We start from the raw sequence: 21,354 nt of genomic DNA on the forward strand, positions 1-21,354 counted from the left end.
ATATTCCTTTTTGTATTTCCAAATCTGGTGTGTATTTTATACTTACAGCATTTTTCCATCCAGACTAGCAATTTTCACGTGCTCAAAAGCCCCATGAGGTCAGTGGCTATGGTATAAGACAATACAAATGTATAGTCTGAATAAGAGACTCTGAGTTTGTTTTTTTTTTTTCCTGAGACGGAGTCTTGCTCTTTCGCCCAGGCTGTAGTGCAGTGGCGCAATCTCGGCTCACTGCAACCTCCGCCTCCCAGGTTCAAGCAATTCTCCTGCCTCAGCCTCCCTCGTAGCTGAGATTACAGGTGTGTGCCACCACACTCGGCTAATTTTGTATTTTTAGTAGAGATAGGGTTTCACCATGTTGGCCAGGCTGGCCTTGAACTCCTGACCTCTGGTGATCCATCCGCCTCAGCCTCCTAAAGTGCTGAGATTACAGGCGTGAGCCACAGCTCCTGGCCTGAGACTCTGAGTTTTCTATCATAGATCACATTGTAGATGAAAAGTTTTTTTTTAAAAAAAAGAGACTCTGAGTTTTCAGAAGAAAGGATTATACCATTTTGTGTTGTAGGAAAAGACATCCCTATTGTTTCACAAGTGGCCGCATGATCAGAAATCCATATATGTTCGTGTCTCCTTACATTTTTTTCTTTTTTCTTTGTTTTCATTTCACAAGTAACACATGCATATATATATTTTTTTCTTTTTTGTTTTTTGAGACAGAGTCTCGCTCTGTCACCCAGGCTGGAGTGCAGAGGCACGATCTGGGCTCACTGCAACCTCCGCCTCCCAGGTTCAAGCCATCCTCCCACCTCAGCCTCCTGAGTAGCTAGGACTACAGACCCACACGCCCGGCTAATTTTTGTATCTTTTTGTAGAGATGGAGTTTCGCCCAGGCCCGTCTCGAACTCCTGAGTTCAAGCAATCTGCCCACCTCAGCCTCCCCAAGTGCAGGGATTAAAGGCGTGAGCCACTGCACCCAGCCAATATATTTTAAGAAAAGTCAAGCCATAAATTGCTCCTTAACCTCCCCTAATACTGCTGCATTCCCCAGAGGTAACCTTAGTTCTCTATCAGTTGAGTATAAATCCTTCCATGCATTTACATGCATAAATATGTTTTATTATATTTTACATAAATATTATAGAGTAATATTTTTCTGCATCTTGCTTTTTTTCACATAGCAGAATTACTTAATGCTTTTTCCATGCAAGTACACAGATCTATTTCTTTTTTTTTAGTTATTACATAATATTCCATAACTATTTTCCTACTTCAGGGCTTTTTGGCTGTTTATAATTTATTTTTTCACTATTACTAATAATGTTCTAATAAGCATTCTTGTAATCACCCCATGTACATTGTGTGAGTCTTTTTCTGTAGTAGATAAAAAGAAATGTATTTTCTGGGCCAAAGGGAATCTACATCTTCAATTTTAGTGGATACTGCCAAGCTGCCCTCCAAAAAGGAAGTACCAATTCACACCTCACCTACAGAGTGAGGATGTTTGTTTTATCACACTCTTCCATACACTGAATCTTATTTTTATTTTAAGTAGGGGTATTCAGAAGTGTGAGTCTTTTAAGCAATGATACAAAAGCAGTAAAAAAAAAAGATCTGTTCAAATTTATTTGACAGCATTCTTCTATGAATATGCAGAGACTCAATTTGAGACCCAGAGTGAGTCACTGATCAATTTTAAACAAAACACTGAGAATCCAATGACATCATTGTGTCTCTCTGGGGGTGTCAGACTCTAAAGTAAGTGACAACTGAATATAGTTGCTATTGCCCTAGAACAGCAATCCCTTAACAGGTGCCATAATGGAGACCCATGTACCCTCTCTCTGTGAACAGTAGAAGCTCCTCTGTCTTCCCACCTCCCTCTGAGCCACTCTGGAGCAGCGAGGCAGGCACACCCACCCCTATTCCCACGACTTCAATTCTCTCTCTTTCTTTGCCAAGCTCATCGAGTGGGATTCAGGTAAGTTTTTCTCTCTTTCTTTCTTTTTTTTTTTTTTCCTGAGACAGAGTCTCACTCTGTTGCCCAGGCTGGAGTGCAGTGGCGCAATCACGGCTCACTGCAAACTCCACCTCCTGGGCTCAAATGAGTCTCGTGCCTCAGCCTCCTGAGTAGCTGGGACTATAGGCCTGCCATCATGCCCGACTAATTTTTGTATTTTTAGTAGAGACGGGGGTCTCACCATGTTGGCCAGGCTGGTCTCAAACTCCTGGCCTCAAGTGATCTGCCTGCCTTGGCCTCCCAAAGTGCTGGGATTACAGGCATGAGCCACCATGCCCAGCCTTTGGATTCAGGTAAATTCAATGCTTTCTATGAGGTTCTACTGTTTTCAAACTGTTCCCAGAAACTGTGGGCTGTATTCATTCGACCAGGGCAAATCTCACCTTTGGTTTTCAGGAATTTCAGGAAAGTACCTTTGTGACGCTCAGAGGGCCCCTGCATGGCCCAAGTGTGGCCACAAAGCCATATGTTTCTCAGACACACACAGTCCTCTCTTCACAATCCCAGGGACAATTCTGTGACTCTGTGGGCTGAACAGATAAAGCCTTGCTTTCATTTTGGATACCCAGGGAGAGATTAAGGCACTCTCACTGTCCTTGCTCTTAATTACAACTCAGTGTATCACAACTGCTATTGTTTTCATAGCATTATTTTGAGTACTATATTGCCTTTTTCTTATAATAGTCTTAGACAAAGGAAGGGCAGTATGATCAAGACAAAGGCTTCCTTCATGGACTTTCTCCTGGGACTAGGGGGTGACACTCAGGCAGGCAGCCTCCTGGCATCCCTGGGGAAGGGCAGCAGATGAACTACCACATCATTAAGAGGCATTTACCTCAGAGAACTTGCCACTGTCTGATCCTCAGCTTTGAGCCTCCAGAATTTGGTTTTCTGAACATCCCAAATAAGATACAGCATGTGCAGGCAAATTCATATTAGTTCCACGCTACGAGTAACTATCTAAAAACCAGAATCCATGCATTGATTTGTTTGCTCTTCAAACTTTGACTGACACTGGGCCTGAGCCTGTCCAGATCCAAGCTCTGAATAGAATGAATAAAATAGGCTCAGTCCAGGCTCTTACAGAACCTACAGTCTACTGAGAGAAACACATAGACCATTCCAACCCAGTGAGCTGAGTGTTACAGGAGGGGATGCACAGAACGCTATCAAAGCAATGAGAGGAGGCAAAACCCTGAAGAAGTGGTGTATTTAACATGTGGGCAGCAGGGAAGGGAAAGAGTCAGTATGAAGTGAGATTACCATGGGCAACGGGGAGAATGATTGCTAGAGCAAGGTCTTAAGGAAACAGAACTAAACTGGGACCAGAACACAATGGGAAGGCTGGCCTTGGGAAGAAAGAGGGTCTCTTTCCTAAGCCAGGAAGGAAGGAGGAAAGGATAGCCAGGGACACATGGGATTATAGGATGGGCGGGAGGCAGTTTCTGGTTGTGCAATCTATTAGGGGGGCAAGGGACTAGGAGGGAGGTTGACTATTGAAAGTGAGGAGGAGGTTCTGGGGTTCTAGCTTTGTCAAAGATTATAATAGGGACCGTGGGAGAATGTGAGGCATATGGGAATGAAAAATAGAAGCGATTCACTGAGAGGGTCTAGGAGCCTGCTGTGATTTTACTCTGATCCCAGCACGCAAGGCCAGGTGCTCTCCCTCAGCGCCCACATCTCTAGTGAATCCATAGGCAGGTGGATTTACCAGGCTCATGTTTTCAGCAACCTGGCCCCACTCTATAGACAGACCAAGGAGTTGGATGAAGAGGCACATGAAGAGCAGAGAGAGATAACAGATGGATGGGGGGTGGGGGGGAAGAAAAACAACTTATTCCTAGGTTCCTCATCTTGGTAAGGATGGTCGCCAAGCATTCACAACTGAAGTCAGAAACTAGGGCTTCTGCTGGGCACAGTGGTTCACGCCTGTAATCCCAGCACTTTGGGAGGCCGAGGTGGGTGGATCATCTGAGGTCAGGAGTTCGAGACCAGCCTGGCCAACATGGTGAGACCCTGTCTCTACTAAAAACACAAAAATTAGCCAGTGGTGGTGCATGCCTGTAATCCCAGCTACTCGGGAGGTTGAGGCAGGAGAATCACTTGAACCCAGGAGGCAGAGGTTGCAGTGAGCCGAGATTGCGCTACTGCACTCTAGCCTGGACAACAAAGGGAAACTTTGTCTCAAAAAAAAAAAAAAAAGATAGATCCACAGCTACCATTTCTTTGGTTCTTTGGTTCATCCACTTCTTTTCCTTTCTTTTCTTTTTTTTTCTTTGAGACGGAGTCTCGCTCTGTCACCCAGACTGGAGGGCAGTGGCTTTGACCATGGCTTACTGCAATTCCACCTCTCGGGTTCAAGTGATTCTCATGCCTCAGCCTCCCAAGTAGCTGGGATTACAGGCGTGCACCACCACACTTGGCTAATTTTTGTATTTTTAGTAGAGATGGGGTTTCACTATGCTGGCCAGACTGGTCTCAAACTCACGACCTCAGGTGATCCACCTGCCTCGGCCTCCCAAAGTGCTGGGATTACAGGCATAAGCCACCGCGCCCACCCACTTTTTGTCATCTTCCCTGGTCCCTCTGCTCAGCAACCACAGAACTCTGTTAATTCCATGATTATAGGACAGGTCACTTTACATCAGAGTTGTTTTAGTGCTGGAGTTAAACACTCCAATGGCTTCTAGGACCAGAAAATAACTGAGTGGTGCTGCCAGGGAGTGTGGCACCTTGGAAAGCCTCTTTTTGTATAACAGGAAAGGAGAGCACTGCCCATGAAGAAATGTGGGTTCACTATTTTGCTAGATATTTCTATATCCTTAAGAAAAACCTAAAATAGTTTTAGAGAGAAATACCCTGACTTTTAAATGAAGAAAACTATTCAAACTTAAAATAAAACTGTTGGCTGGGTGCGGTGGCTCACGCCTGTAATCCCAGCACTTTTGGAGGCCGAGGTGGGCGGATCACAAGGTTAGGAGTTCAAGACAAGCCTGGCCAACATAGTGAAACCCTATCTCTACTAAAAATACGAAAATTAGCTGGACATGGCGGTGCGTGCCTGTAGTCCCAGCTACTCAGGAGGCTGAGGCAGGAGAATCGCTTGAACCCGGGAGGTGGAGGTTACGGTGAGCGGCGATCGCACCACTGCACTCCAGCTTAGGCAACAGAGTGAGACTTCGTCTCAAAAATAAATAAATAAATAAAATAAAACTGTTATTGAAGTGTTTAGGGGTAAAGTTTACCAATGTCTGCAACTTACTTTGAAATGCCTCAAAAGATGTATTGGTGGGTGGCTACAGGGATGAGTAGATCCATGATAAAGCAACAGCAAAATATTAATTGTAGCATCATTCTCAATTCCCCCTCAGCTTGGTGATGCATACACGTACAGTTTTTTCAACTGTTCTGTAAGCTTCATTAAAAAATGAAGGGACATTTTTAATTTTTTATTTTTTTTAGACTGAGTCTCACTCTGTTGCCCGGGCTGAGTGCAGTGGCACAATCACGGCTCACTGCAGCCTAGACCTCCTGTACTCAAGCAATCCTCTCACCTCTCCCTCCAGAGTAGCTGGGACTACAGGCACACACCACCACACCTGGATAATTTTCTTTTTTCACTTTTCATAGAGATGAGGGTGTCTCATTCTGTTGCCCAGACTGGTCTCAAACTTCTGGCCTCAAGCTATCCACTTGCCTTGGCCTCCCAAAGTGCTAAGATTACAGGCCTGAGCCACTGCACCTGGCTAGAATTTTTTTTTAATTGAAAAAGAAGGCCAGGCACGGTGGCTCATGCCTGTAATCCCAGCACTCTGGGAGGCTAAAGCAGGTGGATCACTTGAGGTCAGGAGTTCAAGACCAGCCTGGCCAACATAGTGAAACTTCATCTCTACTAAAAATACAAAAATTAGCTGGGTGTGGTGGTGTGCACCTGTAATCCCAGCTACTCAGGAGGCCAAGGCAGAAGAATCACTTGAACCTGGGAAGTGGAGGTTGCAGGGAGCTGAGATCGTACTACTGCACTCCAGCTTGGGCAACGGGAGAGAAAAGAAAGAAAGGAGAGAAAGAGAGAGAGAAAGAGAGAGGAAGGAAGGAAGGAAGGAAGGAAGGAAGGGCAGGCCCATGGGACCTTCTGGGACTTCTGTTACAAATTGTAATGGACTTGATGAAAGTAAGGTGGGGTAAATGAGAACAACATAAAGGACACAGAACGCAGTCCCTAGGACACTTAGTAAGTATCAGGTTTTATTATTATCATTTGGAACGGAGGAAATGGGTACAGACTGGGGGACATGAGTTGTTTTGTTTGTTTGTTTGTTTGAGACAGAGTCTCACTCTGTCGTCCAGGCTAGAGTGCAGTGGTGGGATCTTGGCCCACTGCAACCTCCATCTCCCAGGTCCAAGCAATCCTCCCACCTCAGCCTCCCGAGTAGCTGGGATTACAGGTGCCCGACACCACTCCCAGCTAATTTTTCTATTTTTAGTAGAGACGGGGTTTCACCATGTTCGCCAGGCTAATCTCGAACTCCTGACCTCAAGTAATCCGCCCGCCTTGGCCTCCCAAAGAGGAGTCTTAAATGAGTTTCACTGAGGGATTTCAGCAGATTTTCATTACAGTGTCCACCCTGAAAGTGTAGGGGCCAGAGTTCCACGCTGGTTAATCTCTCTTGCTGTGTGAACTTATACCTGTAATTTCCACCTCTGCACCTCACATTGCTTGTTTTGAAACTATGAGAATTGAACTCTAAGGTCCCCTGAAGTTTAGAAGTCCTGCTGGATGAACCCCCTTTCCTGTTCCTGCCTACATTCTTCTTTCCCTGGACGCCTTACTTACGTAAAAACTACATTTCCCATGAGCACCCACAGGCGTGCACGCAGCGCAGCTCTTTGTCGTCGCTCGCGCCCTTTATACTCACTTCCGCCCGCGAGCCACTTCCTTTCCTTTCAGCGGAGCGCGGCGGCAAGATGGCCGTGCAAATATCCAAGAAGAGGAAGGTGAGCCTCTGGGGACTGGGTTCGGAGAACGACGGCGCCGCGCGGGTCGAGGGCTTCTCGGGGTGCCACCGCGAGGCCTGCAGCTCCGTGGCCTGCCCTGGAAGCGGCTTAGGCTTCCTGGCGTTCCTGCGGGCCGCGGATGGCGGTGGATTGAGTGAGAGGCCCGAGCCAGGAGGGCGCTGTGTGGCCGGGTTCCAAGTGAAGCGCAGAGAGATGGGCACCAGGCGCCCCTTCTGTCCCGGAGAAGGCGTTTGTGAGCATTTGTCGGTCAACGGAATTAGTAAACGTGGTATTTTGAGGGCGTGTGTCATTTCCCTCATGTCTTATCCCATGGTTTTGGGAAGAGAAGGCAGCAGTGTATTCTTGCCTTAACTGGTCGTTTCTGGGTACAGTCTGCTGGCCCCAGGACCTCAACTTGAAGGGTTGCTGACGGTTGCTTGCTCCGTCTGGGGACCCCGGGAGGAAGCTGCCTCGGATTTAACGCCTTGTCATTCCATGGGATAGAACTGTGTAAAAATCATTAGCTTTAAAAATAGACAGTTTGTCATTTCATATATACACTTCGATGTCAAAATTAAATCCACAACTTCTCGAGAGTTAGGATTTGCCAGCTCTGTTGGTACCGTAAAGCCAAATAACATGGCTGGGATTCTTTAGACGGTGCAGGTTGTGTCTACAAGTGAGAGAGCTTATATGTTAAGTCTACTATCTATTCCTTAACAGTGACAAGTACAGTGTCTTTGCTGTGCTGAATGAAGTGTAAATAGGCCATTAGAGCAGTTTCTTGTTTTGCATGTGGAACTGTTTTAAACCCTTCGATGAAGAGATGATGACGAGTCTGACTTGGGGATGTTCTCTTTGCCCAGGTGGCCTACTCTGTGCTGCGTTCTGTGGCACAGTTTAAAGAGCCCTGGTTGAAGTAATTTCCTAAAGATGACTTAGAGGCATTTGTCTGAGAAGGGTTGCTGCACTCCTGTTGGAACAAGGGTTTGGAACCATTGGTTGGAGGTATTTAGTTTTGGTGAGGGATGCATTGACTAATAAGACTAGACTGGCTCAGGCGAAAGTGAGCCTACACCGATCTCCTAATTTTGAACTTTGCTTTGTTTGGATTAGTTTGTCGCTGATGGCATCTTCAAAGCTGAACTGAATGAGTTTCTTACTCGGGAGCTGGCTGAAGATGGCTACTCTGGAGTTGAGGTGCGAGTTACACCAACCAGGACAGAAATCATTATCTTAGCCACCAGGTAAAACTCATTTAACTGGCCATCACCTATAATTGTTGTAAATGCTAAGTTGGTTTATTTATTTATTTATTTTTTTGAGACGGAGTCTTGCTCTGTCCCCGAAGCTGGAGTGCAGTGGCGCGATCTCGGCTCACTGCAAGCTCCGCCTCCCGGGTTCACGCCATTCTCCTGCGTCAGCCTCCCGAGTAGCTGGGACTATAGGCGCCCGCCACCATACCTTGCTAATTTTTTGTGTTTTTAGTAGAGTTGGGGTTTCACCGTGTTAGCCAGGACGGTCTGGATCTCCTGACCTCGTGATCCGCCTGCCTCAGCCTCCCAAAGTGCTGGGATTACAGGCGTGAGCCACCGCGCCCGGCAGGTTTATCCTTTATGAACTTAAGGGGACAGACGGAACAGTGCATCTGGGCTTAGTGAATGTAATTGCTTCTTAAAAGCTAGATTTTAAGGCCAGGCGTAGGATCACTTAAGTTCAGGAATTCAAGATCAGCCGGGGCAACATGGGGAAACCCCCGCTCTACAAAAAATAAAAAAGGGTGTGGTGGTGCATGCATGTGGTCCCACCTATTCCAGAGGCTGAAGCAGGCGATGGCTTGAGCTCAAGAGGTTCAGGCTGCAGTGAGCCATTGGTGTGATCCAGCCTGGGTGACAGAGTGAGACCCTGTCTCAAAAAAAAAAAAAAGCTACGTTTAAAAAATTTTAGTTTTTGTCAATGAAAATTATACGCTTTGTGGCAGAGATTTTGCTACCACACATATATGCAAGATTTAAAGTTACATCTAGCATTTGTGAGAATCTTGAATTGTCACTTTTCCTCCCCAGAACACAGAATGTTCTTGGTGAGAAGGGCCGGCGGATTCGGGAACTGACTGCTGTAGTTCAGAAGAGGTTTGGCTTTCCAGAGGGCAGTGTAGAGGTGAGTGATTCTGGCATATGCCAGAGGTAATGGCTCTTCAGAATGATACTTCTAAAAACTCTCAACTTAGAGACTTTAATTGTTTGTTCATTACAAATGGACTGGTATAACTGTTGAAATTCTCTTAATGAATAATGGGCTTAACTTTGTAAGCCTATTCTGCTAATGGCTGATGGTTAAAGGATTTTACATTCAACTTGGGTATAGAAATGATGCATATGATGGATTAACTGTCCCCATTGGTGTACTTGGCATGGCCAAAGGAGCCAGGGTGGGAGGGCAAGGAACCTGCATTGTGTGTAGGTGGTAGAAGTGCTTTAGGAATTGAGGGATACTGAAATTAAATGCTGTATATGATGGTGGTGTCCGATCTTTTGGCCTCCGTAGGCTACGTTGGAAGAAGAAATGTCTTGGGCCACACTACTACTGGTAGCGCAAAAAATCACGATGTTGAATTTGTGTTGGGCCACAATCAAAGCCATCTCCTGGGCAGCATGCGGCCCGTGGGTTGGGCAAGCTTGGTGTAGAAAGTGATACTTGTGTGGCAAATGCCAAATTTTCAACTTTCAGTTGAAAATAATGGTGATGGTAACAGGATATCCCTTGCTTCCTTTAAAGCTTTATGCTGAAAAGGTGGCCACTAGAGGTCTGTGTGCCATTGCCCAGGCAGAGTCTCTGCGTTACAAACTCCTAGGAGGGCTTGCTGTGCGGAGGTAAGTGTCCTGAGACCTAATGGTCATGACCTTTTGTGTGTATATGTCTGCCATTTGTTAATTTAGCAGATGAACTGTTACAAAGTTACAGGATCTGCTAGTCTCCCAGGGTTATAATAAGATACTAAGCCATGCCCTCACTGAACTGGCAGGCTAACAAGACTACTAAAGCAGCAAGAACTGTAAAGGGTGGTCAGTCCTGTAATGGAGAAGTGTTCTGGGTGCTTTGGGAGTTAAACACAAATAGAACTGTCCAAGGAGGGGACCAACTCCTGTTGGTCTTCTTGAGAAGGCTTTACAAAGAGCCCTGTTGGGGGGGGCGGGGCAGTGGGCAATGAGGAATAATTAGGCCTGTTACTGGGTGTGTGTTACGTATCCCTAGGTAGAAGTGCCTTAGTACTAGTAGGATACCATGAAACTTTAGTAGCAATCATTCAAATCTGCTTAGTGTGTTCACTCTTAAGATGGTATTGTGAAGAGATAAGATAGACCTGATGCAAAATAGCTTAAAATCTAGACACTTAACCTCTGAGTTGCATGCAGATAGTAGTAATGTTGAGGGTCTACTGGTAAGATTTCAACAGGAAGTTCTTTGTGCAGTTTGACTGTATGTAAAGGCACTGAAATGCCTTGCCTAGAGGAATGACAGGAAAGCTGTGCTGTAGGAAGGTTGACTGGTAGGGATGGGTAGTGTAGGCAAGGCTCTAGGTAAGGACCTAGAAAAGACGGCTTACCTGGTTTGAGTGCCAGCTAGGCTGCTTAGAACAATGGTTCTCAAGATTAGTGCCAGCCCCAGACCCACCAAATGGGAAACTGGATGTGTGACTCAGCAATCTGTCTTAATAACCCCTCCACATGCTGTTTGCACACATTGAAGCAAGTTAATGAACCTCTCAGCCTGGGATCTGTTATCTTCTAAGGTGGACCATTATACCACCTCTCAGTTGTGGAATATTAAGTAAGATAATGTGAAAGGGCCTGGAGGTGGCTAACTCTCCAGTTAGTATCTCGCAGAGTGTAAACTGCCGAATGAGTTGGGGGGTAGGTCATATTTTAAAATGTTTTATCAGCGTTCTAATAGCAAGATAGCCAGGATCCTAGGTGGGTTAGCTTTCCTAGTGAATGAGACTTCGGAGGTTGCAGAGTATTTCAAGGGACCACAAAGTGGGTAATTGTGGAGTGTAAATGTGGTTCTCAGTTTTGGTTATACATGAGAATTACCTAGGGAGCCTTTTTAAATAGATATTCCTGGACTTTGCCCATTTAATTGGCCTAGAGTAGGGCCTAGATGTCAGGGTTTCTTTTGTTTTTTATTTTAGCCTTCTGAGGTGATTCCAGTATGCAGCCAGGGTTGGAAAGTACATATTTAGGAGCTTGACATACTCAATGACTATTACCCTAAGGTTTGGAATGATAGGTGTGGAAGAGAATTGGTATTCTTGGGGCCAGACTCTGGTCAAATGTATTCTCCATTAAAGGAACATTGAAAACCAAGTCTTTGTTTTGTTTTTTAAACTTGGTGGAGGTCCTTGACAATAACACAAGTGGCTCTCTTCTGTTCTTTTAAAGGGCCTGCTATGGTGTGCTGCGGTTCATCATGGAGAGTGGGGCCAAAGGCTGCGAGGTCGTGGTGTCTGGGAAACTCCGAGGACAGAGGGCTAAATCCATGAAGTTTGTGGATGGCCTGATGATCCACAGCGGAGACCCTGTTAACTACTACGTTGACACTGCTGTGCGCCACGTGTTGCTCAGACAGGGTGAGCAGCTGAGAGTGCTTGGCAAAGGGCATTTGTGGACAGATTTGGTTTTCCACAGACATCTTAAGTATTTGGGGGAGTTTATCATGGAAGTAGCTGGGCATGTTCATATTCCTTGGTGTATCGATTGCCACGTTGATCTGTAAGAATCGAATTGCTGAGATCTGTCAGATCCAAGAGTTGGTTTGTCCTTGTTGTAGCCATCTGTGTACCCTTCAGTGATGACACGATGACGAGTCAGAAAGGTCACGTCCTGCTCTTGGTCCTTGTCAGTGCCATGTTCTGTGGTGCTGTGCACGAGTTCCTTTGGCAGAAGTGTCCTATTTATTGATCGATTTAGAGGCATTTGTCTGAGAAGGGTCCAGACCCAGGGGTGCTTGAGTAAACTGCTTGCTCTCTTTGGTCTTGTGTGATGGGGGCCTTTGAGACCCCAGCTGTGTGCTAACAACTGTGGTGTCCTCTAGGTGTGCTGGGCATCAAGGTGAAGATCATGCTGCCCTGGGACCCAACTGGTAAGATTGGCCCTAAGAAGCCCCTGCCTGACCACGTGAGCATTGTGGAACCCAAAGATGAGATACTGCCCACCACCCCCATCTCAGAACAGAAGGGTGGGAAGCCAGAGCCGCCTGCCATGCCCCAGCCAGTCCCCACAGCATAACAGGTATGTCTGCAAGGGCAGGGGCCTCTTGGGGCAGAATAGGGTCCTTCCGAGTCTTTCTGTTAATACTTGTATCCCACATTCTGGTAAGCGTTCGGTGAATAAAAATTTCATTTATTTGCTTTATGTGGGAGAATACAAGTTGAAGCCTGGGGTCTATTTAACCCTTGGTTCCAGTGGGACAGGTGTTGCCTTTATTCTTTCCAGAAAGAAGTTCCTGCTTTTACTCGTGTATATGAAATAGTTTTCCCTTATCCTCCCTTATTTGCTCAAAATTTTTGGCTCAGTGCAACCTCTGCCTCCCATGTTCAAGCAATTCTCCTGTCTCAGCCTCCCGAGTAGCTGGGATTATAGGCACCTGCCACCAAGCCCAGCTAATTTTTGTGTTTTTAGTAGAGACGGGGTTTCACCATGTTGGCCAGGCTAGTCTCAGACTCCTGACCGCAGGTGAGCCACTGTGCTTGGCTGCTCAAGATTTTCTAGGCACTTTTGCTATTCTGTCCTTTAGCACCCCCTGTAAAACACTAACAAGCCTCCTGTGGTCAACACTTGGGGTTTTTTTGTTTATAGGTGTTGTGTCTCTAGGTGCCTTGTATTTTTTTTTTATATGAAAAAGGACAAACCCTTATGTATGCATTTTATTAATGTTGCTGCAAACCCTAAGTGGGAGTGTGTATCCATTTGGTAAATCAGGAACTTAATAACTCTGGTAAAGTTTCTTACTTTTGTGCTTTATTTGGTTTCAGGGTCTCCTTGGCAGCTGTATTCTGGAGTCTGGATGTTGCTCTCTAAAGACCTTTAATAAAATCTTGTACAAAGACACAAGGTCTGACTAGACTGTTCAGTATTCAGACTGAGGGGCATGTTGGCCTCTGGAGCATTACATATCTTCTTGGTTTTAACCATACTTGTGGTATTTGCAAGGGCCAGAACAGTAAGACCCAAGCAGAGCCAACCAGAGAAATAATATTTGTGTGATAGAGAAGGCTGATAGCAAGCAAGGCAGCACCTTGATTCGTTGTCCTGTAGTTCAGGATTGTAGGTTTAGAAGAGGGATATGTTTGAGTTTTTCCTATGCATAAGGCGATCCACGTTGCACATAGAAAGTGAATATAAATGGCCATTATATTTTGTGTCATGCTGTGCTCTAAGTGTTCTTTACATATGTACTCGTTAATCAACCTCTCTAAAGTGTAAAGGAAATTTGCTTGCACCACTGAAGGCACGTAAGGCTCAGAAGTAAATTTGCCTAAGCAGTATAAAGCTATCATTAGAATCCACATTCCTAAGTTGTGTTCTCTTAGGGGATCATGGAACCAGTCATTGGTACTACAGGCTGTTATGTTCTGGAGAACTGTAAATTGTCTCTGATTTTATCTATCAATGTTTTGAAGTATTTTCTACCAGTGTCTGTACTTCACAAGAAATTCGGCACTATTTTTTCAGGCAAAACTAGTGAGGGACAGGTTGGCTTGAAAATCATGAGACTGATGTTAAATCAGATGCTGGTTGATCACAGAGGGGACTTACAGGGAAAGCTGTTACGGGCCTGGAAGGCCTAATCAGGTGGCTGCTTCCTGGTGATGCAGCCTGGCTGATGAGATAACCTTGGCTCCATAGATGGCTTAGCAGGTGCTGTGATGATTTGGTTGTCTTCTCAATTAGACTGAGCTGCACATGGTGTTTATATTGCTTGGCACATGGTAAGGGCTTAATATTTGAGGTAATTATGTAGGGCGCACACTGACGAGTATCTGACCCCCCCTTCCTTTTTGACTCATAAATTGGTCATCTTAACCATTTAAGTGTACACTTCTATAGTGACAGAGTCAGCCCTCTGTCCAAGGGATTTGCATCTGTGGATTCAACCAACTTTGGGTCAAAAATAATCAAAAAGGATGGTTGTGTGTGTATTGAACATGTAGACTTATTTTTCTTATTTTCAAAATACTATATTTTCTTGTCACTTATTTGCTTGTACACTGCAGTGTAGCAGCTATGTAGCATGTACATTAGGTATTAAAAGTAATCCAGTGAAGATTGAAAGTCTAAGGATGTGCCTAGGTTATCTTAGGTATAAATACTCTACCATTTTGTATAAGGAGTTTAAGCATCTGGGGATTTTGGTATTTGAAGGGGGTCGTGGAACCAATCATTGGTACTGCAGGAAGACTGCTCTATATTCTCATTGTGCATCAATCTCCAGAACTTCATCTTGCAGATGTGCTGCCCCTCCCTCACCTTTTTGAAAGAGCCTTTGATGATTATATGGATTCCTGTCTTTTTTATTTTTTGAGGTGGAGTTTTGCTCTTGTGTACCAGGCTGGAATGCAGTGGTGCTATATCGGCTTACTGCAACCTCCGCCTCCTGGGTTCAAGCCATTCTCCAGCCTCAGCCTCCCGCTAGCTGGGATTACAGGCACCCACCACCATGCCCAGCTAATTTTTGTATTTTTAGTAGAGACCGGGTTTCCCCATGTTGGCCAGGCTGGTCTCAAACTCTTGACTTCAAGTGATCCCCCCACCTCGGCCTTCCAGAGTGCTGGAATTACAGGCGTGAGCCACCACACCCAGCCAGTTGAACTTACTTGAACATCTGCAAATTATTTTTTATTATTTTTATTTTTTGAGACGGAGTCTCGCTCTGTCACCCAGGCTGGAGTGCAGTGGCGCGATCTCTGCCCACTGCAAGCCCTGCCTCCCTGGTTCACACCATCCTACCTCAGCCTCCCGAGTAGCTGGGACTACAGGTGCCCGCCACCAAGCCTGGCTATTTTTTTTTGTATTTTTAGTAGAGATGGGGTTTCACCGTGTTAGCCAGCATGGTCTCGATCTGACCTCGTGATCTGCCTGCCTCGGCCCCTCAAAGTACTGGGATTACAGGCATGAGCCACCGTGCCCGGCCAAACATCTGCAGATTAAGTGCTGGGAATAGGTTAAGACTATACTGTGCCGTATATTAGATTAGGTGATCTTTTAAATTCCTCATGAGTTTTCTCCAGTCCACTTGGAAGTTCAGCCGGTGGGAGAAGTTAGTGCTGTTAATTCCCACTAGGTGTTGCTGTAACAAAGGAAATGTGCAGTAAGAGTAATAGCTTAAGGAGAAAGAAAGAAACTTAATGAATTGTGACAGAAAAGTATGCAGATTATTAGCGTTATAGATTACTGAATTATTGGAAGAAAGTGCTGTTAATTACCACTAGGTGGTGCTGTGACAAAGGCAATGTGCAGTAAGAGTAACAGCTTAGGGAGGAAGAAATAAACTTAATTGTGACAGAAAAATGAAGATTATTAGTGTATAGATTATTGAATTATCAAAGTGAACACCCCTGTGTAACCATTTAAAAATGCCAAAATGTGTCCAGCTGTGGTGGCTCACACCTGGAATCCCAGCACTTCGGGAGGCCACGGCAGGTGGATCACTTGAGCCCAGAAGTTCCAGGCCAGCCTGGACAACATGGTGAAACCCTGTCTCTACGAAGAGATTTTAAAAATTTGCCAGATATGGAGGCTGAGGTGGGAGGATGGCTTGATCCTGGGAGGTGGAGATTGCAGTGAGCCATAATTGTGCCACCACTCTCCAGCCCAACCTGGGTGACAGACCCTGTCTCAAAAAAATAAAAAAAAAAAAACCCAGATTTGCCCCCTCCCTTGTATCTAAGAAGATATGGGAGGCCAGGTGCACTGGCTCATGCCTGTAATCTTTAGGAGGCTCAAGTGGGAGTTTTTTTTCTTTTTGAGACAGTCTTGCTCTGTCGCCCAGGCTGGAGTGCAGTAGCACAATCTCAGCTCGCTGCAACCTCAGCCTCCTGAGTAGCTGCGATTACAGAAGGCCACCACCACTCCTGGCCAATTTTTGTATTTTCAGTAGAGACAGGGTTTCACCATGTTGGCCAGGCTGGTCTCGAACTCCTGACCTCAAGTGATCCACCTCCCAAAGTGCTGGGATTACAGGCGTGAGCCACTGTACCCAGCCTACTCTTTTACATCTTTTACAGAAAACTATGTAAGACAAATGTAGAGCTCAGGTGAGCACTTGGTAACCAGAGTTTGAGAAGTATAAAGTATGCTGGGACTCCCTCTATATGCCACTCTAAACACAGCCCCACCCTCCATAAGTTACCTTGATTTTCTTTTTTGAGACAGGGTCTGGCTCTGTTGCCCAGGCTGGAATGCAGTGGTAGTGGCACAATTTCACTGCAAACTCCACCTCCTGAGCTCAAGCCATCCTCCCACTTCAACCTCCCGGGTAGCTGGGACTACAGGCACGTGCCACCATCTCTGACTAATTTTTATTTTTATTTTATTTTTTATTATTTTTTGAGACAGTCTCGCTCTGTCACCCAGGCTGGAGTGCAGTGGCGAGATCTTGGCTCACTGCAAGCTCCGCCTCCCAGGTTCACGCCATTCTCCTGCCTCAGCCTCCCAAGTAGCTGGGACTACAGGTGCCTGCCACCACGCCTGGCTAGTTTTTTGTATTTTTCGTAGAGATGGGGTTTCACCGTGTTAGCCAGGATGGTCTCGATCTCCTGACCTCATGATCTGCCCGCCTCAGCCTCCCAAAGTGCTGGGATTACAGGCATGAGCCACCGTGCCCGGCCTAATTTTTATATTTTTAGTAGAGATGGGGTTTCACCATGTTGCCCAGTCTGGTCTCGAACTCTTGACCTGAAATGATCCTCCTTCCTCGGCCTCCCAAAGTGCTGGGAATACAGATGTGAGCCACTGTGCTTGGCATTTACCTTGATTTTCAAAGTAATTGCCTCCCTAGACAGTATAATAAAAAGTACTAGCAAGTATTTTTATTTTATTTTATTTTATTTATTTATTTTTGAGACGGAGTCTCGCTCTGTCACCCAGGCTGGAGTGCAGTGGCGCAATCTCGGCTCACTGCAAGCTCCGCCCCCTGGCTTCACGACATTCTCCTGCCTCAGCCTCCCGAGTAGCTGGGAACTGCAAGCTCCGCCCCCTGGCTTCACGACATTCTCCTGCCTCAGCCTCCCGAGTAGCTGGGACTACAGGTGCCCGCTACCATGCCTGGCTAATTTTTTTGTATTTTTAGTAGAGACAGGGTTTCACCATGTTAGCCAGGATGGTCTCGATCTCCTGACCTCATCATCCACCCGCCTCGGCCTCCCAAAGTGCTGGGATTACAGGTGTGAGCCACTGCACCCAGCCCTTAATATGTCTTAAGTGGGGAGGGAGAGTTGAAAATGCTTGTTGCTTGACCAAATGGCATTACTCTTCCAGCCAGGGCTGTGCCACAGGAGTGCTGTTCAGTGGAGGAATTAAGTGGTTCCCTGAATTTAGCTGCTGTTAGAGAAGGTGGGAAGACCTCTAAGGTAATTCTTAAAGGCCTTGTGGCTCTTGATGAAGCAGTCTGACATTGTCAGTGTCCTTTAGGGACAACCATTCAGCCTTATGTGTGGTGCTGGACACAGCCAGAGATCTTAGGACACAGCCAGAGATCTTAGCTTGTAATCTGTGCAAGTAGATGGAATCCTGCTGCAGTAGTGGTCATGGCCCCACCCTCAGGACTGCAAAAGACTTCCAGTTAAATACCCAGGTAAAGCCCATCTACAGCACCCTTGAAGGAAAGGCCAAACAAGGACTCATCTTTCCCTCTTTGTGCTTTTGTACCTGGCTGTTTACACTGCTTGCACCCTTGTGACTGACTCCAGTAGAACTTAGTTGAAACTTGCCTTTGTGAAGCCTTCCCTGATCTGGCTCTTACTGTTATGGACTGATTTATGTCCCCCGAAATTCTTATGTTGAAGCCCTAACCTCCAGCACGACTGTATTTGGAGCCTTTAAGGAGGTATTGTGGCACTGGCTTGGCTCTTGTCATGGACTCTATTGCCTTTCTTGGCTGGACCTCTCTGCAGCTCCATCTTTCCTACTTCCACAGTGGGGGCTTGATGAATGAGGAGAGACTTGCTTACTTGTAGCTCTCCTGAATGTTCTTCAAGCCAAGGCTATCATTACCTCTCTGTTCCTTTCCATTTCAAAATAGGGTTTGGGAGAAGGGGGCAAGAAGAGGCATTGAATATGCAGATGGGGGTACATACTGCCCTCAGGGACTCCTGCCTCCACCTCACCAGTGATCCCAAAGTAACTGGATGTTCTCTGCAGGAGAGTAGGAGGTTCAGGCCAAAGGAGCCAAGGCTGAGGGCCAGGGGTCACAGGAAAGTTCGAGAGTCATTTTCTTTCTGTCAGGGCTTCAGATATAAAATCTGATTGCCAGTGAAATAAAGATGATACTAATCTATGTGTTTTTATTTTTATTTTATTTATTTTTTCTGACACAGAGTCTCGCTCTATCGCCCAGGCTGGAGTGCAGTGGCGTGATCTCAGCTCACTGCAACCTGTGCCTCCCAGGCAAGTGATTCTTGTGCCTCAGCCTCAAGAGGTGGGACTACAGGCAAACGCCACCATACCCAGTTAGTTTTTGTAATTTTTCATAGAGATGGGGTTTCACCATTTTGGCCAGGCTGGTCTTGAACTCCTGGCCTCAAGTGATCTGCCCACCTTGGCCTCCCAAAGTGCTGGGGTTACAGGCATGAGCCACCATGCCTGTCCTGTTTTTATTTCAACTTGTGAAAATTAACATGTGTTCCAAATAATATTTTAAAACATGTTAGTCTATTCATAAACATGATAAAATCAGCCCCTCTCCCACTGCTGAGCTCACCCTCTGCAGAGGCGCTCTCCACTGTGTTTCTTGTGTGTGTGTGTGTGTGTGTGTGTGTGTGTGTGTGTGTGTATATATTTTTTTTTTTTTTTTTTTTTTGAGACAGTCTCACTCTGTAGCCCAGGCTGGAGTGCGGTGGTGCGATCTCGACTCACTGCGATCTCAGCTTACTGCAAGCTCTGCCTCCTGGCTTCACGCCATTCTCCTGCCTCAGCCTTCCGAGTAGCTGGGACTACAGGCATCCACCACCACGCCCAGCTAATTTTTTGTATTTTTAGTAGAGACGGGGTTTCACCGTGTTAGCCAGGATGGTCTCTATCTCCTGACCTTGTGATCCGCCCTCCTTGGCTTCCCAAAGTGCTGGGATTACAGGCATGAGCCACCGCGCCCAGCCCTTCTTGTATATTCTTAAAGAGATACAGTCCATGTATACACCACTGAGTATGTGTATTTTTTATCTTTTCCCAGATGCTATTACCTTAAGTATGACAATACTGGCAGCTTAATGCACAGTTTGTTCAGAAGCCATTTTAGAAAGAGCAGGCCTGCCCTCTCAGGGTAACCTCACCACAGCAGGATTTTAGGGAAGTCTCCCACATTGGAGGCAAGAACCCTCTGAGCTGGATGCCATCCACAGCAAATTAGGTATTGTATCTGCAAGCAAAAGAAGAAACTGGCTAACATAAGCAGCATAGAACTTTATTGGAAGGATCTCAGGTAACTCAGAATCTATGAGAAGCCTGGAAAACTCAGCTCTGAAATGAGATCTAGGGAGGCTGGCATCAGGGAATGCAGCCAAGGTCATGGCTGAAAAGCAGTCTGGTCTAGGATGTCATCACCAGACTCCCCCAGTGAACGATTTCTCAGCTGTCCCTTTTTCTTTGTGTCACTCTGAGGTTTAAAGTTGTGGGTGTGAGCATCTGATTGGCCAAGCCTGGTGTCTGACCCAGCTGCTGAAAAAGATAGCTTTGGCTTCTACAGTGGAAATGAGGCCCAGCCCAGTGCCATACTCAATGCCCCTCCCCCCCCAACTAGGCAAGGTGTTGATGCTGGGTGGCCAAAACCATGTTGTGAAATTGTCCTTGGAACCCACTGATAGAAATATGGCTATTGGCAACATGGAGACAAGGGCTGAAGCCTTTCATGGACTTCTCATCAAAGGTTACTGTCGGCCGGGTGCCGTGGCTCACGCCTGTAATCCCAGCACTTTGGGAGGCCGAGGCAGGCGGATCACGAGGTCAGGAGATTGAGACCTTCCTGGCTAACACGGTGAAACCCCGTCTCTACTAAAAATACAAAAAATTAGCCGGGCGTGGTGGTGGACGCCTGTAGTCCCAGCTACTAGGGAGGCTGAGGCAGGAGAATGGCATGAAGCCAGGAGGCGGAGCTTGCAGTGAGCTGAGATCGCACCACTGCACTCCAGCCTGGGCGACAGAGCGAGACTCTCTCTCAAAAAAAAAAAATTAAATAAAAAAGGTTATTCTCAGGCTCTGAAGAGTTAGGTTCTAGTCATTAGGTTTCCTGGCAGCTGGTGACAGACTGGGAGCTGGGAGCTGCTTAACTGATCAGCTTGCCCATCAGGCAAGGAGAGAACACCTGCTAGTAATGTGAGCTCTTGGGGATAGACCCAGAGGGTGAGCCAGTCAGGGGTGAAAACACCACCATTAGCGTAGAGAACCAGGAGAAGCACAATGTGTGCTGAGAGGACAGTGGATAAAGGGTTTTTTGGGGGATCCACTCCCAGACAGAAGCTGGGCTGGCAAGGCTGCTGAAGCCCACAGCGTAATGTGATAATCTGGAGTCTGCTACCCGCATCTGTGACCTCACACCACCAAGGGGAGGTCCAAGAAATTTCAGCCACAGACCCCACCCAGTCCACCACCTCCAGTCAGCCATGCTCCGCACTCTTACCTGGGAAATTAAGCAAAGGCTATGAGTATCTCAGTGCTGCTGTGGTGGTGAGGCGAGCGGGAACACCTTCCTCTGTAGTGCTTTACTAAGGGGACTTGAGATGCGGGGAGAAGCTGAGCATTGCAATCAGACCTGGGATCAAATTCTGGCACCAGTACTGATTGAGTGGGTGACCTTGGACCTTTCTGATCCTCAGTTATCTCACAGGGCTGTTGTGGGAGTTAAAGGAGATGTAACTACTAATATGCATTTCTGTGTTTCTTCTCTAGTGTTTATCATCTATTCCCTCTGTTTGGAGACATTATAACAGTTAAGAGCCCAGCTCTGGCGGGGTGTGGTGGCTCACACCAGCATTTTGGGAGGCCTAGGCTGGTGGATCAGTAGAGGCCAGAAGTTCGAGAACAGCCTGGCCAACATGGTGAAACCCTGTCTCTACTAAAAATACAAAATTT

General features: G+C 46.4%; 1 protein-coding gene and 2 non-coding genes across 3 annotated transcripts; all 3 read left to right on the forward strand.

The window, feature by feature from the left end:
* The first annotated feature begins 6,914 nt into the window (after positions 1–6,914).
* Positions 6,915–13,125, forward strand: RPS3 (ribosomal protein S3). The gene is made up of 7 exons (XM_003814701.4): positions 6,915–7,012; positions 8,129–8,259; positions 9,079–9,172; positions 9,791–9,885; positions 11,455–11,642; positions 12,107–12,303; positions 13,047–13,125. Exons 1-6 carry the CDS (start codon positions 6,983–6,985, stop codon positions 12,298–12,300), a joined length of 732 nt encoding a protein of 243 aa, XP_003814749.1. The 5' UTR covers positions 6,915–6,982; the 3' UTR covers positions 12,301–12,303; positions 13,047–13,125.
* Positions 7,826–7,973, forward strand: LOC112441262 (small nucleolar RNA SNORD15). Its single transcript, XR_003029199.1, has one exon. It is a non-coding gene; the product is annotated as a small nucleolar RNA SNORD15 (small nucleolar RNA).
* LOC112441261 (small nucleolar RNA SNORD15) lies at positions 11,856–12,001 on the forward strand. Its single transcript, XR_003029198.1, has one exon. It is a non-coding gene; the product is annotated as a small nucleolar RNA SNORD15 (small nucleolar RNA).
* Positions 13,126–21,354: the final 8,229 nt, after the last annotated feature.

This window comes from Pan paniscus, chromosome 9 (assembly GCF_029289425.2).
Source record: "Pan paniscus chromosome 9, NHGRI_mPanPan1-v2.0_pri, whole genome shotgun sequence".
NCBI classification, from domain to species: domain Eukaryota; kingdom Metazoa; phylum Chordata; class Mammalia; order Primates; family Hominidae; genus Pan; species Pan paniscus.